The sequence below is a fragment of the Primulina tabacum genome, chromosome 13 (assembly GCF_025594145.1).
Source record: "Primulina tabacum isolate GXHZ01 chromosome 13, ASM2559414v2, whole genome shotgun sequence".
NCBI classification, from domain to species: Eukaryota; Viridiplantae; Streptophyta; class Magnoliopsida; order Lamiales; family Gesneriaceae; genus Primulina; species Primulina tabacum.
The window spans coordinates 18,654,113-18,672,735 of record NC_134562.1 but is presented as its reverse complement, the minus strand read 5'-3'; the positions used below and the strand labels follow the sequence as shown (position 1 = coordinate 18,672,735).

Sequence of the window (18,623 nt, the reverse complement as noted above, 5' to 3'; positions counted from 1 at the left end):
ATGAACATGCTGGTGAAGTAAGTGCTACGAAATTCTTCCGTGACCGCATCTCTAAAGAAGTCACTCGCACGGCAGAATCATTGGCCAAGCTGAATGTTGAAACCAATATCTTCATGCAATCTGTTTTCACAAGTCAAAGTAACATCTTGCTCGGTCAAGCTGAGATAACTAAAACAGTCTCTAATCATGATTCATCTATTCTCTCAGTCTCCAACAACGTTGCAGTTATATATTCGAAGCTCGAACTTATTGATGTGAAGATTGAGTCCTAATCTCAATCTCTTCATGCTCTTAAGGAACGAGTTTCCAATCAAGCACCATATCTGGAGATGCTGAATAATGGAATTCACACTCTTACTGGCTCGGTGGATGACTTGCTCACTCTAATTCTGGCTAGTAATGCCAAAAAAGGGGAATCAGATGACAGAATTGCAGATGGCAGACCTTCATAAGGCAAAACTGGAGATGACAGACATCATGCAGAGTCATCGTTTAGAAATGAAGATCCTCAGAACGAGGAAACTATATTAAGAGATACTGGGACTGACGATTAAACTCTTTTTGTTTAAATTGCTTATCGATTATCTTGTTATAAACTCTATCTGGTTTCATTATAACTGTTGATCTTTATCTTTACTAACATCTAGGTTTTGGAATCATCACAAATGAGGAAATTGTTAGACTTAATTTAATTATGGTGATGAGAGTCAAAACCAGTAGGCCATGATAGTAAAAACAGAAGACAACATAAATAGCAGAAGCTCTCGTATCGCTAAAACAGAAGCATTACATATCAAGTATTTGTTAGCAAAAACAGAAGCAGAACACAGCCTAAAAAGAAAGCAGAACTAAACGTCTTTCGTTTGATCGTTACAAGTCTTAAATGTTACCGTTACTTTACATAGTACTAGTATTAATTGCACAATTTGATGTTGTACGATGACATTTAAAGCCTTATTAGTTTTGGTATAAAATTAAGACTGATTATTCTGAAGCTTTTTGCAAGACCCTTTTCAGTGATATAACTGATTTACTCAGAAATCAAAGAAGCCGTTTTGTTTATAGACGTTGGATTCAAGGTTTCTATATATTTTAATGATCAATCCAATATAGAAAAAAACGATCATTATTAACAAAGATTACATTCTCTGTCTATCATTCCAACGTTGTTTTGAGCAATCAAGAAACACTCTTTATCTTAAAGCTCAATATACAGAAAAGCAGCACTTTATAGTAGATATCTGATCTTTTGAGATCGTCTTGTGCTGTTGTTTCTTTATCTCTTCACAAGCTATTCACCTTATTATATCTTATTGAGAAGAGTTTGTAATCTGGAAAAGAGTCTTTTCCAGAACCTTGTTGTGTTCATTATTTTTTGTTGAGTAATTAAGAGTTTCAGTAGGCGAAAAGTCCTACTGAAGTGGGTGTGTACAAGAGTTGTACTGTAAACTCAAAGTCTTTTAGTGATACCTTCTGGAAACAGAAGAATGAGAGACGTAGAAGATTACATCTTCTAATTTCCAGAAACAAATACTGTCTACTGTTTTATTGTTTTCACCTCAAACCATCTGATCGTTTCTGCACAAGTTATTGTGATCTGCTTGAAAATATATTTGAACAAGATAAGCTATAATCTCTAACCTGATTCTAGCATCTTTGCAAAAACGTCTAAGAAATGAATGAGTTTATTCACCTCTCTTTAAACTCTTTATCGATCTCCAACATACCTTTTTATTTGAGACAATTGAAATTTGGATAGGACAAAACACATTGAAAATGTGCCCCATCTCCGAAGTAGATCCAAAAATGTATCCAACTTTGTTTTTTCTTAATTAACATTTCATATAGTATTTTTTTAAAAATATATAATCGAGAAAATAATTGACACTTGATATAATAAATTAGTTTTGTCATTTGCAATATTTATCTATTTCAAAATAATACGTAAGTGGATGGAGTCAAAACACAAAATAGCATTTTTTTCGTTTTGGTTGGAATTAAAATATGCGATTGCGAGACGAAAATTTGTATAAAAAAAAGATTTTATTCAAAAAATAAATGCAATTTAAAATGATAAATGCATGAATGAACCAACAAAAGTGAAAATTTGAGATTTTCTTACCTGGTATTACAATGTAGGAAACAATTCAATAAACGTAGATGAGTTCAGGTTTTTCTTAGTTAATGGGATAAAATTTCATGTACCAACAAATGAAAAGAAATACATATAGCAATATGAGAAACAGTAAAAAGAGGTGAATATATATGAGCCAATAAAATCTAAATTGTAGTTAATATTTAGAATTTAAAATAATGTTGATGATTACAAAGATATAATGGTAGGGAAAAGAGTAAATGGATATAGCAACTAAATAAGAGTAGGAGGAGAGAGGAAAAAATGGACAAAATATTCTCTAGAATGCAATTCAGAATTTATAATCTGATAAAATAAAATATAAATTGCACTAATAATATAACATTTAAACTAATTGAGAACGAATCCTCAGAGATAGGAACAAATATAAATAATATTCTCTAAAAGGTATTTTTAAATAATTTAAAAAATAATAACGAATTTTAATTATTTTAAATAATTGTAAAAATAATAACAAAAGTTAAAAATTTTCTTATGGTGATAAATAAAGTAATATGCAGTGAAATGCTGAAGCAGATTAATAAATATAACAATTGTATAAAAAAATTCAGTAATTAAGTATAAGAGATAAAAGTTGTGGTTAAGAAATTATATTGCATTTATTAAAATTATTAAAATTTCTTCTTTTGCACATTTCACCATCGCTTAAATATTTATTTTTTTGCGGGAAAAAAATTTAATAACAAACATTCTTTATATGATGGATAATAAAATGAAAGTGAAGTAATTTTGCAGAAAAATTGAATAATACTACATAAAGTAAATTTGGGTCAACTCACCTTTGTTACAATGCAGGTTGTTGGCAATAGAAACCATTATATTACAATTCAACGACTTATCAAAGAATCCAAATAAACTATACAAACTCTTAAGTGATACATAAGTTTTGAGTTAATGTACCAACTATATGAAATCAAGAAGCTGAATGCAAGATCAACATAAATCTTTTTAGAACTTCTCTATGAATTCAAGACATCTTAATGCATTACATATCGAAATCGGCACATAAACAAAACATTAACACATCAATCAATAACTGATTAAAAAAATTCGAGGAAGAAAAATGAATGTAGATTTAAGGATTTATTTATATGTAAGCAACGTACAACGAAGAAAGAATTGCAAGATAATAGAGTAGCAGATTTAAAATTGGGGATTGAACTGCTCTTCCTGAGAATTGCACACTCGATCCTTGAATTTAAACAAGAAGATTTTCAGATGAGAAGGGGGAAATGGAATAAAACGTAATATAACAACAAATGAAAAGAAATATATATAGCAATATGAGAAAGAAAAAAAAGAGATGAAGAGATATGTGACAATAAAATCTAAATTGCAATTAATATTTAAAATAATGTGGATGATATGTTACAAAGATATAATGGTGGGGAAAAATGTAAATGGATATAGAAACTAAATAAGAATAGGAAGAGAGGGGAAAAAATTAGACAAAATATTCTCTAGATTGCAATTCAGACTTTATAATCTGAAAAAAATATATATATAAATTGCACTATAGATTTAACATTTAAAGTAATTGAGAAAGAATCCTAAAAGATAGGAACAAATATGAATAATATTCTCTAAAGTGATTTTTTAATTAATTGAAAAAATAAAAACGAATTTTAAACATTTTATAGTTTGTTGAATTTTTTTATATTAAAACCATTTATGAAACCAATAAAACAAGGAATAATATTTGTTTTTTTCGTAATCAAGAAGTATATTTTCTTGTGATGATAAATAAAGAGTAAAAAATTAACTCTTTGTATAAACATATTCCAAAATCTAAGTTAAAATTCCTTATAAACGCTAACCAATAAAAAAGCCCAAAAAAAAAAAAAATAAAAAGGACAGAAAATTACACGAATTATATGCTAAAATCCATTATCTATAGCTTTGCACATAAAAAAAATTAAAACCACTGAAAAATGATGAAGAACCATATATGCACAAAGCAAACCAGTGAGTAAACACTTTCTGACATTTTTCAAAAGAAATGGTTTGGTAAATATCCATATGAACACGTGTTAATTAACTCAAATATATGTATTAGATTTTCAAACATTTGTAATTCATATTCACATCCTAAGATTTAGACCGAGAGTAACAACTAACACATGTTTTTTACTGAGAAATTTCATCGAGTGGTTGGAGTACATGATTAACTAACACGGAGAAAATATAGTAAAAGGATTAGGATATTACCTTGATCGATAAGGTCTTGAACCCGAGGACATCAACAGATCTAGATAACTGTATCAAAATATTAAGATAAAATATGAAGAATAAAATATAAATCAATGTCCTAATAAAATACGGACAATGATGAACTACACTCCTTGATTGGTTATTATTATAAAATAACGATCTATGCACACACGTTGTATGTATAATATATTGCATACATGTAATATATTTCTTTTTTTTAATACTTGTTTTATTTATGATATTATGTGAAATCATGTAAATTTAATAATAACACATTACATATTATATATTGCATACATGAACATCAATTTTTTTCTTTGAGCATAATACAGACACCAAATTTTTTTCTAAGCATTATACGGAAATAAAAAAATACATAATATGGACCTCATTTTGAGATATCTAAATCAATGAGGAAATTGCAACATCAATTCACATATCCAATTCCTGAAAAACACCTTTGCTACAATTAATAGCACGATTAAACACAAATTATCTTCCAGAACCTAATATGTAAGGTTTAGGAAATTCGAACTATGTCTGACTGCATGCAATCTAGAGTTTTTACAAAAATCAGTGTTTAGTTATTTTAAAACTTTAAAGGCATGATTATTGCATGATTATATATGTCATTTCATTGGTTATTAAGATTTCATGCATTAGGATTAAGTTGTATTTCGCGCTCGAACGAGTAACGGAACCGGGGATAATCAGGAGAAATATTTTATTGAATAATGATTTTTAATTATTTAATATATGATGTATTTAAGTATGATTCTTGAAAATGGGTCTTGGTTGGTATTTTTACTCGCTGGGTCATATTTTAAACTTATACACAAATTTTAACAATTCGGAGGACTTTTTGAGGGTTTGGGCAATATTTTCTAGAACATGCCTAAGCGAAATATTTTTCGGGAGTGTTTTTGGGCTCGATGGGGCTATTTTATTGCATAATAAGCCTAAAATCCTTTTAAACATAATTAGTTTAATTAAAGGCCCATTATACTAACCTTTATTATAATTAACACTACAACTAAAACCCTAACCCTAAACCTAAACACTCGGCCGCCCCCTCTCTCTCATTCAGCAGCATCCTCACGACAAGAACCAGCAGCCACTTTGAATTCTTCAAGAGTTTTCAAAGAAAATTTTCATCCGCCTCTCCGGTGCTCGTACTACGCATAGATATCTAATTTTTCGAGCGTTTTAACGCAAAGTCACGCCATATATCCCTTTTTCTCATCAATCACGCCATTTATATGCTGATGTACATGTATTTGCATGAGGAATTCTTTGATTTGTCATGTGGTATCATTTTTGCAAAGCTTTGACATGAAAATTGCATCTTTTTGTTACATACTCACGTTTTTGCTATTCTTTTGTAAGGGGAGCTGCCTACTTGGGTTGCTAGGGGGCTGATAACATCGAGAGTCAAGGTTTCTAAGGGCTAGAGGCAAGGGTCGGCCGAGTTGAGTGGAATGCCGACGGGTTGTGATTGGGTTAGGGCTCGACTATGGCTAGATCGAGAGATTAGAATGTTGCAGCCAGTGCATGGCTCGATTCCAGACAGGAAGCTGAACCTCTTGGGTCCGTGAAAGGGCTGAAAGAGGGCTATGAACAGCTGGTTGTGGTCTTGAAACCGATCGAAGGGGTTTGGTTGAGGATGGCTCGGGTTGTTCGATTGAAGGGGCTATCGGGTTGTTGCGCTCCTCAACGTGCATGGGGCTGACGGATAGGGTCATGTCGGTCCAGGAGGATCCAGGGGTAGTCTAGGAAGGGTTGGCTCGGGGCTGGTCTGAAACGTTCACTACTCGTTTTCTTAAGAAGTACCAGAATCTTTTTTAAAAACCTAACTATTGCATCAGCCGAACACTCATACAAATATGTAAACTATTTTTGCACCATTTTTAAAATAAAACAACCAACTAGTATTTGAAAATCAAAGAAAATAGTCAAATCGTCAAACAATTTACCAAACCTAAAAAGTAATAAATTTGAAAAGTATAGCTCATACTAAACCTCTCAAAAACCCCTCAAAACATAAATAAAAAGTCGTAAAATTTTTAACATAAACTTAAAATCATATGTGCGGAAAATATAAGCGTTGGTCCTCAGGTTATGTGCACCTTCAGTCCAGTCAGCTCAACCATCAAGACCTCCAATAACATTATTGTAATCACCTGCATCAATCATACCTAGTGAGTCTAAAGACTCAATACATCATATTCTTGATAACAAATAATATCTATACATATTACATACAACAGTGAAAAATACTTATACTTAAAATATCGTTTTCATGAAGATACATAAACGTTAAACATGAATATTTTCGTAAACATTTTCATGATGCATAAACTTTAAATAAAAACATTTTCATAAACATCTTCATATCAACATATTCATATTCATCATAAACATTTTCATATTCATATTCGTGTTTGTTGAATTCAGATCGTGATTGTGACTTGTATTCGTATTCGTACCGGGTGATGGATCCATCTATATAAAACCACTGTACTAGGCAGTGGCGACATCAACGACACTATCACCCATCACTTAGCCTTGGCCAACGTATTAACATATTAGCATATTCGTATCCATGGAAACACGATCGTCGGGCTCCCACTGGGACCGTGACCCTCATGATATCTCCAACATATCATTGTATTAGCCACAATTCTTTCACGTCCTTCAACATTTCGTATTGTCATCTGTTAACGAAAACATGCATATAATATCGTTTTTCTTTTAAAGCAAACATGCAACATATCTTTTAAATGTCAATATTAAATCATAAAAATCCATAAACATTTAAAAATCATAATTTAAAATATAAAAATTCATAAACATTTAAAATAATCATATTAGCATGTAAAACAGCATTCAGGACACTGCCATGACTGTAACGCCCCGAAAATTTAAAAGTCTACGCGAACCACGTGCATGCAATTATTAAATTCTTTTGTATTTGAATTAATTGTTCTAATTGCATTAACTATTTATGTGGTGCATATTGATATGTTTAAAATATATTTTTCTACATTGTTGCATAAAAATGTATTTTTTAAAGGTTATTCGACTGACGATCGAGGAACGGAGACCGAGGGCTGAAACATAAAATGTTTTTATTAAATAATTATTTTTAATTATTTAAAATAAAGTTGATGTTTTTTCATATTTTTGAAAATAATGGGTTTCGAGGTGATTTTATATGCTGGAGCGCAATTTTTATCGGTGTTGGATTTTTAACAAAAACTCGAACGTTTTGGCAACCCGAGGACCAGCGCTTCTACTTTTCCGCATTTACGATTATGACTCATGAATTATGTTAAAGATTTTAAGACTATTTATTTATGTTTTTTGAGAGATTTTTGAGAGGTTTAGTATGGGCTATACTTTTCAAACTTATTGCTTTTTAGGTTGGGCAGAACAGTTGACGATTTCATTTATGACTATTGCACTTGATTTTTAAAATACTAGTTGGTTGGTATTTTATTTTAAAGGGGTAAAATATTTTATAAAAATACTTTCATGTGTTATATGTCATGGCCGAAAATCGAGTGTTTATAAAAAAAAATTTCTAGTATTTTTTAGGCAATAAAAAGGGCAGACGTTTCAGTTGGTATCAGAGCAAATGTCCTGTAAAGGGTTGTGCCACCATCAGTGCCGGGAAGCTCAGTCGTCAAGCCTCAAACTAGTAAGTTTATATGCTTTATATGATTTTATGATGTTACTTGCATAAATACATGGCTTATATGTTCATGTCACATGTTTAATAGCATTATGATGATAAACGTTTTATATGCTCTAGAATTTTTATACTTGATATGATATGGAATAAGAAATTATTTGATTTCAATGCATGTTGGTTTGTGGTGGAAACTGGACTACGTTGATTTTTGGCTTTTAGTATTTACGTTCGACTTTTTGGGCCATAAGTTAATCGTGAATATTATGAATGCTTTTGGGACACGTAGATTTTTCTAAGAAAATACTAATTGATACCCCAGGGATGGGCTCATTACTCCTAGCTCATCCCTAGCCCAAATGGAATACAGGCCCATCAAGGGCCCAGATATTCTCTTATAAATACCAGGTTTGAGTGTTAATTCATTCAATTCATTATATCGTTTTCAGCAGCACCCTTAGTTGCTCCCCCCATATATCCTCAATCTTTGACTTGAGCGTCGGAGGGGCTACGCCAGGACACCCTCCTGGCCCCCTCCTAACGATCTTATTTGTGATTTCAGGCTCAGGATAATTTCAGAACCCGCGTCTGGACTAGTGACACTTGCTGGAATCGGACCCTAAATTTCCCGTGAGTATCACTTGGCGCCGTCTGTGGGAACACTTGAGTTGAGACGTAGAGATGGTAGGCAAGAAAAGAAGTAGAAGAGTTACCTCGGCATCATCGCGTCCTCAGAGGGGACCCGAACAATCTCATGTTGAGACAAGACAAGAACAACCGCGTCTTGAGACGAGACAAGAACAATCTCGTCAAGAGACATGAACCGAGCAGTCCCTTCACGAGACAAGGGTCGAGCAACCCCGTCCCAATGAGAATGTGGGGAACTTGACCCTGGAACAGTTGGGCCAATTTATCACCCGGACAGTGGATGAGGCCATGAAGAGGAATCAAGATTCTATGTTTGCAGAAGAGCAGGCCGCTCGCCAGGAGCGAGAGGAGAATGTGAAGGGCAGTCAGAGTAGGGTGGAGGAGACGCGACCCCTACCAAGTGAGGAGAATCCGGAGATGGGGGAGATGTGGAGGGAGATACAGATGTTGAGGCAGCAGTTGGGAAGCAGAGCACCGACACCCAAGAGAGGAAGTCCCTTTTCACTAGCCATTTTAGAAGAAGGACTTCCTCCAAATTTTCGACAGTCGAATGTGAGAGAGTACGATGGACATACTGACCCCGAAAAACACTTGGGGAGATTTGAGAATGCGGCCCTATTACATCAATATTCAGATGGGATCAGGTGCAGGGTGTTTCTGGGCACGTTGGTGAGGTCAGCCCAGCAATGGTTTAATACCCTGCAACCCAACTCCATACAGTCATTTGAGGATTTCGCTACAGCTTTCTCGCACCGATTTGCCAGCAGCAAGAGGCACCAGAAGAATTATTTGAGCCTGTTTGTGATGAAACAACAAGAGGCTGAAACTTTGCGAGAATTTGTCCAGCGTTTCAACAACGCAGCGCTGGAGATACCAGCGGCCACTCCTGACATCATGATAAGTGCCTTTACCCAGGGACTTAGAGGAGGAGAGTTCTTTAAATCATTAGTAAAGAAACCTCCATCAAGTTATGATGAGCTGTTATCTCGGGCGGAAAAATATGTAAATCTCGAAGATGCCCAGCGGCATAAGAGGATGGAGCAGCGACCTGGGGGAAGTAGAGTTGAGGGAGCGGAAAGAGAAAGTAGGAAGAGAGGCGCGGGCGAGAGAGAGGATGATAAGGCTAGGGACAAAAGACAATTCTCATCACATGTTCCTCTAAATAGGAGTCGTGACGAGGTGATGGAGGTGAGGGAGCCCGAGGAGAGGTGGGAGAAGTCGCGAAGGGCTAAGAGCAGTGCTAGGTTGCCTTCGCGGGACAGACGAGAAGGATCTGCATCCGGGAGTCGACCGAGGTCTCGCCCGTCCCCTAGGCGTGGTCAAGGCCCTCCATGGTTAAATCAGAGGGTCGGGGAGCAGAGAGATGAAGGTCGAGGTCAAGGTGTTCCTCAGGAACTCGTCGAACCGAGGAGAGGAATGAATGAGGATAACAACACTACTAGAGGAATGATTCATATGATCTCGGGGGGTGTTACTGATGGAGACTCTGGGCGAGCTCGGAAGGCACATGGGAGAAGGTTGGAGAACTTTTAGATATCTAAGGTTGCAGACTTACCACAAGACCCCGTCTTCAGTTTTGGGGTGGAAGACCTTCGAGGCGTTTATGATGTGGCGAGGATATTTATTGATAATAGAAGCTCCGTGAACGTCTTGTTCAAGAGCACGTTGGATCAAATGAAGATGGAAGGATTTGAGTTTGAGCCGGTATCCACCCCGCTCTATGGATTGGCAGGACATCCCATCCCGCCGCTCGGTCAGATTGTCCTTCCTCTATCTTTGGGACATGTGCCTCAGCGGGTAACAAAAATGACAACATTTACTGTGGTGGACACCCCATCTGCTTACAATGGAATTCTGGGGCGACCAGCCCTAAAGGATTTCAGAGCTATAGCGTCCACGTATCATCAGAAGTTGAAGTTTCCAGTAGGGAAGGAGGTTGGAGTTTTATGCGGGGATCAGAGGGTCGCGCGTCGATGTTATGAAGGGGCAGTGAGGGAGGAAAGGAAAAGAGCGCGTTTGGAGGTTAACATGATTAGGAAATGAAGAACTGTGTAACTTTGTCCTATAGAGGTACAAGAGGAGCAGAGATAAAAGTTGGAGAATGCGTCGGGCAAGGGTCTAAAGAGGCTGAGGAACGCTTGTCACCTTAGAGAATATTAATCTTGACTTGAATTTTGCTGTATTTTGTTTCTGAATTTATCTTATGTTATCAGTTGAAAGTTAATAAAGCCAAGTTCTTATATTAAGTTCGTGGATATTGTTGTATTGTGAGGATGAAATGAATTAATTTTTCCTGCTAAGGCATCGCCTAGCAGAGGAGCAGAGTGGGGGAGAAGAATTTTATTTTCCTGCTAAGGCATCGCCTAGCAGAGGAGTAGAGTCGGGGATGAGAAAAATTTTATTTTCCTGTTAAGGCATCGCCTAGCAGAGGAGTTAGGGGGTGAGGGTGGAGAATCTTTATTTTCCTGCTAAGGTATCACCTAGCAGAGGAGTTAGAGGATGGAGGGGTTGAATTTTATTTTCTGGCTAAGGTATCACCTAGCGGAGGAGTAAGGGGGTGGAGGTGTTGAATTTTATTTTCCTGCTAAGGTATCACCTAGCAGAGGAGTTAGAGGGTGGGGGCGTTGAATTTTATTTTCCTGCTAAGGCATCGCCTAGCAGAGGAGTTAGAGGGTGGGCGTGTTGAATTTTATTTTCCTGCTATGGCGTCACCTAGCAGAGGAGTTAGGGGTGAGGGTGGAGAATCTTTATTTTCCTGCTAAGGTGTCGCCTAGCAGAGGAGTTAGGGGGTGAGGGTGGAGAATCTTTTTTTTCCTGCTAAGGCATTGCCTAGCAGAGGAGCAGAGTTGAGGATGAGGAGAATTTTTATTTTCCTGCTAAGGTGTCGCCTAGCAGAGGAGTTAGGGGGTGAGCGGAGTTGGGGATGAGGAGAATTTTTATTTTCCTGCTAAGGCGTCGCCTGGCAGAGGAGTTAGAGGGTGAGGGTGGAGAATCTTTATTTTCCTGCTAAGGTATCACCTAGCAGAGGAGTTAGAGGGTGGGGGTGTTGAAGTTTTATTTTCCTGCTAAGGTATCACCTAGCAGAGGAGTTAGAGGGTGGAGGTGTTGAAGTTTTATTTTCCTGCTAAGGTATCACCTAGCAGAGGAGTTAGAGGGTGTGGGTGTTGAAGTTTTATTTTCCTGCTGAGGTAGCACCTAGCAGAGGAGTTAGAGGGTGGGGGTGTTGAAGTTTTATTATCCTACTTGGGCTGAGCCTAGTAGAGGAGTCAGAGGGTGAGGAGGTTGAAGTTTGATTTTCCCTGCTAAGTCCCGGCTTAGAAGGGGAGTTACGAGATGATAAGGTGAGAGTTTTATTTTCCTGCTAAGGCATCACCAAGCAGATGAGTTAGAAGGTGAAGAGGTTGAAACCTTATTTTTCCTGCTAAGGACTATTTTAACAGAGGAGTCAAGGGCGCGGGGAAGTGAAAATTATTTTCCTTCAAAAGCTTAGTAGAGGACCGTGAAGATGGGGGCGACGAGGGCATATTGTGTTAGAAAAATTTATTTCATTTGTCGTTAACGAACAATGTTTGCCACTGCGAAAATTACGGGGATCGACCCGGGCGAGCGTGCAGAGGGAGTGGGGCGAGCAGGCGTGAGGGCAAGCTGGTGTACTTGCGGGCGAGCAGGCGTGAGGGCGAGTGCTTGCGGGCAAGCGCTCGTGGGCGAGCGTGCGTACGGGCGAGCATGCAGCAAGGCGAGATGCGAGCTCGGGTTGCTCGGGCGAGCACGGCGAGAGGCGAGCACGGCGAGTGAGCGATGATGGGCGCTCGGGTGAGCGTGGCGAGGGGAGCGCTCGGGTGCTCAGGCGAGCATGGTGGAGGGCGAGCATGGCGAGAGGCGAGCGTTCGCTGTCGAGGCGCGTGCAGGCGAGGCATGACTTGGTGAGGGCAGGGCAGCTCGGCGAGGGCGTGGGGCGAGGCGAGCAGCCGAGCGGAGGAAGAGCATGGGCGAGCGTGGCGAGGGGCGAGCAGGCCGGGGTGGTGGCTCGGCCGAGGTGGGGTGGTGGTTTGGCGAGGCTCAGGCGGCGGCTCGAGCTAGGCGGTGGCCAAGGTGTGCACGACGGTGGTGGTGAGGTGATGATGAAGCGACGTTAGGGTTAACATACAGATGAGACTTAGACGGGAGAGAGCTGGTGAATTGCAGTGGAAATTCTGTGTGGGAGAAGTGAGAATGAAGTAAGGAGGTGATCGTTGCAGGGAGGAAGCCCAGACCAAATCTTTCCCCGCAGAGCAGAATTGCGACTTGATTTGTTTCCAAAGTTTTGGAGACTGACGAGCGGCAGGAAGAAAGTGCACAACTCACGCCCCGTAAACCGAGGACAATACAATTAATCGAACTTCGAACCTGCGATTCAGTTCGACTCGGGAGGGGGAGACTGGTGATACCCCAGGGATGGGCTCATTACTCCTGGCTCATCCCTAGCCCAAATGGAAGACAGGCCCATCAAGGGCCCATGTATTCTCTTATAAATACCAGGTTTGAGTGTTAATTCATTCAATTCATTATATCGTTTTCAGCAGCACCCTTAGTTGCTCCCCCCATATATCCTCAGTCTTTGACTTGAGCGTCGGAGGGGCTACGCCAGGACACCCTCCTGGCCCCCTCCTAACGATCTTATTTGTGATTTCAGGCTCAGGATAATTTCAGAACCCGCGTCTGGACTAGTGACACTTGCTGGAATCGGACCCTAAATTTCCCGTGAGTATCACTAATGATACATGGTTACTAGTAAAATTAATTTTTGGGAATTAGACGTAAGGAATAATGATTTAAGGAATTGCAACGACTTGGGAGTAAGAAAATGTATAAATTGAGATTTTAAGTTTTAATGAAAGGTAAGATTGATTATGAGAATTGATTTTTGGGTAAATAAGTTTAAAATTATCGAAATTATGTCATGGGAAAACTGTAGAGGAAAATTAAGAATACCGAGAACTTACGGGTTAATTGTAAGATTTTCGAAATTAAGGACCAATTAGGATGATTTTTGAGAAAATTAAGAATTGATTTTGTAATTTTTAAGTAATTTGGAGATTAGTTTAGTAATAAGCGAGAACTGAATGGGTTAAATGATAAGAATTTTCAATGATTTAGATCTTTAATGATATTTAGAACCTTGGGATATCTGGGTTATAAGGTTATAAGAAATGTTAATCAAGGGTTTTTAAGGATGAAGCAATATTAGGCTTGAAAAATCTAAGAATTTGCAGGTGTGTTTGGGGTTTTAAGATTGAAATTGGATAGGTTGATGAACATTTTGGTTATAAAATAAGGAAAGTAATATACGATAATCATGATTATCCATCTTTTAATATTGGAAATTGTAAGAAAAATTGAAATTCGAGTTTATAATAGTAATAGCACTAAGTCATTTGGGTATTTTTAAGTTGCGATTCGAAAATAAGGATTTAGAAGGAAAATTTAGCGGGAGCGTGGATTTTTGGGATACTAAGAACTAAGTCTAAACTTTGGGTTATTAAGGATAAGCGAATTTCGAGGACAAAATTCAATTTAAGGGGGGGAAGAATGTAACGCCCCGAAAATTTAAAAGTCCACGTGAACCACGTTCATGCAATTATTAAATTCTTTTGTATTTGAATTAATTGTTATAATTGCATTAACTATTTATGTGGTGCATATTGACATGTTTAAAATATATTTTTCTACATTGTTGCATAAAAATGTATTTTTAAAGGTTATTCGAGTGACGATCGAGGAACGGAGACCGAGGGCTGAAAACGTAAAATGTTTTTATTAAATAATTATTTTTAATTATTTAAAATAAAGTTGATGGTTTTTCATATTTTTGAAAATAATGGGTTTTGAGGTGATTTTATACGCTGGGGCGTAATTTTTATCGGTGTTGGATTTTTAACAAAAACTCGAACGTTTTAACAGCCCGAGGACCAGCGCTTCTACTTTTCCGCATTTACGACTATGACTCATGAATTATGTTAAAGATTTTAAGACTATTTATTTATGTTTTTTAGAGATTTTTGAGAGGTTTAGTATAGGCTATACTTTTCAAATTTATTGCTTTTTAGGTTGAGCAAAACAGTTGACGATTTCATTTATGACTATTGCACTTGATTTTTAAAATGCTAGTTGGTTGGTATTTTATTTTAAATTGGTAAAATATTTTATAAAAATACTTTCATGTGTTATATGTCATGGCCGAAAATCGAGTGTTTATATAAAAAAAAAATTTCTAGTACTTTTTAAGCAATAAAAAGGGCAGACGTTTCAATGACGTTTACTAATTTTTGGGTGCAAAAACTACCGTTTTATCCCTAGACGTAAAATTTCACGTTTTTGACTTTTTCTTACTTTCATTGACTCTAACATGTCCAAAATAATTATTTAAGCCTAAATTAAAATCCCCATTAATTTATTTAGCTTAAATTCTAAACTTTTTAATTATTCTTTAATTATTCGTTTTTAAGGCATTTTATTCCCGAATAATTTCAAACTTAATATAAAATTCTTAAATTCAAAACTTAGACTTTTTATATTATTTTAGCCCTCGTGAACCATGACTCGACCTCCGTTAGCCATGTTTCGATTTATTTTACCACAAGGAAAACCCTAGGACCCTCGAACACTCCCCTCGAGCCAACTTGTTATTTCATCGAGCCAAGCTCAGACCACACCGAGCCGACCCCTGACTAGCCCCTCCACATACCCTCGTGGACCCATGGATCCAACTGACTTGACCATAGATCAAAACCAAAAGCACAACACCCGAACATGCAATCGGCCGAGAGACCTTCATGACATGGACTCCTTGAACTCAAGCCTAGGACCTAGCCATCGACCCAGCCCTTGAACCACCATACTGTGCACCCACCTAGGACCCTAAGGAGTCACCCTAGCCTAGCCCTAAGCCCCCTGGCGGAGCCCCTTAATCCCTGCAAGTCTGCGCAGCCCTGCGCGTTCCTTGATGGCTCTCGGTTGGGAATCCTAGCTTGCTAGGACTCCTCCCAGCCTCTGGTGTTCAAGTCCTAGCACGGCTAGGACTCTTCCCTTGACTCATCCATGACCCTAGCTAAACCCTTGTCCAACAGAACCCAAGCCAAGTAACCAAGTCCCCAAAACCGTGTCCTACAAACACCATGACAGAATATGGTTCCGGCTTGATCGTTTCTTGATATGAAACGTTTTTGGTGTGTTCTTAGGACTCTAAACTTATGTAAAACAATACTTGATCATGTACTAATCATGGCAGCCCCTTGAACAACATAAAAACATGATTTTGGAATAAAAATTCAAGAGTTTAAAACATGTATGCATATAGTTACGAAAATAACAAGTTGAGTGCCTTGTTTTCCTTCAAAATATGCTTAAATAATTACTATGGTGTGATGATGTTTGAAGGAAAGAAATATGCGTGACTTTGCGTATTTAACGCACGAAAACGAAGCGATGATGCGAAGAACGGTGACGTAGAATCCTAGGCTGAATTTTTCTTCAAAAACCAAAGCTTTTCCTCTCTTATGCTAATGTGTGTGCCGTGTTGCTGGTGGGGGAAAGTGTTTGATGTGAATTCTGAAAGTGGGCGTGCATAGGGTAGGTTATGGGGTGGGTTTTAGTTTTAAATACTTAATTAAATCACTAACAAGGCTTAGGCCCACTAATGAGGTTAATTAGGCCCACTAAGGAGGTTAATTAGGCCCATTAGTGCTTAATTAAATTATTTAAAATAATTTTGCTAAATTAAGTTTGTGAATTTATTAGCCGGATTGCCAACACGTTCGTATTTTCATTGAAAAACCAACACCGATAAAATTTACGTCTCGGCGCATACAATCACCTCAAAACCCTTTATTTTCAAAAATAAGGAAAAAGCATCACTTCTATTTTAAATAATTAGAAACAATTATTTAATAAAAATATTTTCTATTTTTCAGCCCTCGGTCTCCGTTCCTCGATCGGAACTTGAATAACACTTAAAAATACATTTTAATGCATGTAAGTATAAAAACTACTAAAACGTTGTATAAACATGTCACATAATCAATTAAGCAATTAAAATCAATTAATTAACCATTTTTCATATTCCCTAGATTTGCATGTAGTTGAATTTCGTCGTCTTAATTTTGAACCTTACATGGTCCTTGTCTGTTTGGGCTAGAGTCGAGAAATCGAGGCTAGGATAAAACTAGGGTTTCGTGGTAGGTGCGCTAGAAATTCCAGCAACTTTAAGGCATGGTTTGTAAGGCCCTGGCCCTGTCCTCAGACCCTGCAATCACAGTTTCTGGACTCAGACCAGCTTGCACTTACTCATCGGACTTCTCCACGCCAGGAAAGTGGAGTTTGTGCCTTCCCATGATTCGAACCCTCAACCTCCTAGCATATAGGTATATTGGCTACAATCCTGGTAGCCACTTGAGCTTCTGAGTCCAGGAACTGTGATTGCAGGGTCTGAAGACAGGGCCAGGGCCTTACAATAAAAGGTGCCTTTTATTGTAAGGCCCTGGCCCTGTCCTCAGACCCTGCAATCACAGTTCCTGGACTCAGACCAGCTTGCACTTACTCATGGGACTTCTCCACGCCAGGAAAGTGGAGTTTGTGCCTTCCCAGGATTCGACTCCTCAACCTCCTGGCATATAGGTATATTGGCTACAATCCTTGTAACCACTTGAGCTTTGTAATGCCCGAATTTTGAAAAATGTGGCAGTAGAATGGAATAGATAATGGAGGGGTAGAATCAAAGGTGGAATTTGAGCTAAATAGGTAATGGAAGTGCAGAAACGGTTTGAAAAATGTGACAATAGTTGTGGTTTTTAGCATAATTTTTTTGTATATTGATCCATTTGATGTGAGGCCACTTCCATTAGAAAGATAAGACATAAGGCTATAACTTTCCTGTTTTGAGTTTTGTTCAAATCATTAGGGAAGACGAGCCAAAAGCGTCCCGAAGTGTTTCGTGCGTATCGTCGTTTCTACAATGATATGTGTTGGGAGATTGAGCATAACGTTTTACTCAGACCTCCAAATGACATGAATCCAATTGGAGATGCAAGCCAAGACATAGGGCTACAACTTTCCTGTTTACCACTTTTCCTAATTCTGAAGAGAAGAGGCGTTTCAGAAGCAATCTTTGACGTAGCTGTCCGCAAAGCGCGCCCGAGCGGAAAAAGATGTCCGCCCAGGCGGGCCTTGTTTGAAAATTTTATATTTATGGCCGAGAGTTCTGCGCCCGAGCGGAAAAAGATGTCCGCCCAAGCGCCCAGCAAGTTAAGAAAACGTGTTTTGGTGTTTGGGAAGGCATAAAATCGAATGGGATCATCTTTTTACTCATTTCCCTTCTCTTTCTTTTCTCTCCATTGGTCTAGAGCTAGGGTTCTTCATTCTCCTTCAATCCAGTTTCTTCCAAGACATTAATCTTTGATCGAAGCCTTAATATTTGCTTGGAGATTAGAAGTTCTTCTTCTCAAGAGTTTATAAGCAAGGTAAGAAAGCTTATTTCCTTGGTTTAGTGATTGAAGGGAAAACAATGTTTTGTTTGGTTTGAGTGTTGAGGTAAAGTTGTTAATGTAATGATTGATGGTATTATTATTGTATGTATTGATAATTTGAAAAGAAATGGAATTGTAGAGGAGCTAACTCTTTAGCACGCACGTCACGTGTTTGACAAAATGATTCAATGAATGTTTTTATGTCATATTACGGTTAAGAAATGATATGGATTCCTTCTTTACACTATTGTTGGGATTTGAGTTTTCTTGAATATCCAAATTGCGGATCTTGATTCGAAGCATTATTGAATTAATTATGAATTTTGTACAGAAATTGCTATGTTTTGATAAATGATCCGAGTTCTTGAGTTATAGTATAATTCAGAGGTTAAGACTTCTCACCTACACATTTCGATCT

General features: G+C 37.7%; 1 protein-coding gene and 1 long non-coding RNA gene across 2 annotated transcripts in view; one reads left to right on the top strand and one right to left on the bottom strand.

Annotated features, from left to right (window-relative positions):
* LOC142522233 (uncharacterized) overlaps window positions 1–4,864 on the bottom strand; it is a 39,707-nt gene extending 34,843 nt beyond the window's left edge. Inside the window, exons 1-2 of the long non-coding RNA XR_012814422.1 lie at window positions 4,754–4,864; window positions 4,364–4,496 (exon numbers count right to left, since the gene is read on the bottom strand). This is a non-coding gene — a long non-coding RNA (uncharacterized LOC142522233). The remainder of the gene's footprint in view (window positions 1–4,363; window positions 4,497–4,753) is intronic.
* A 3,504-nt stretch (window positions 4,865–8,368) lies between these two features.
* Window positions 8,369–10,952, top strand: LOC142522920 (uncharacterized). Its single transcript, XM_075626513.1, has 2 exons — window positions 8,369–8,465; window positions 8,620–10,952. Exon 2 carries the CDS (start codon window positions 8,994–8,996, stop codon window positions 10,236–10,238), a length of 1,245 nt encoding a protein of 414 aa, XP_075482628.1. The 5' UTR covers window positions 8,369–8,465; window positions 8,620–8,993; the 3' UTR covers window positions 10,239–10,952.
* The last annotated feature ends 7,671 nt before the right edge of the window (window positions 10,953–18,623 follow it).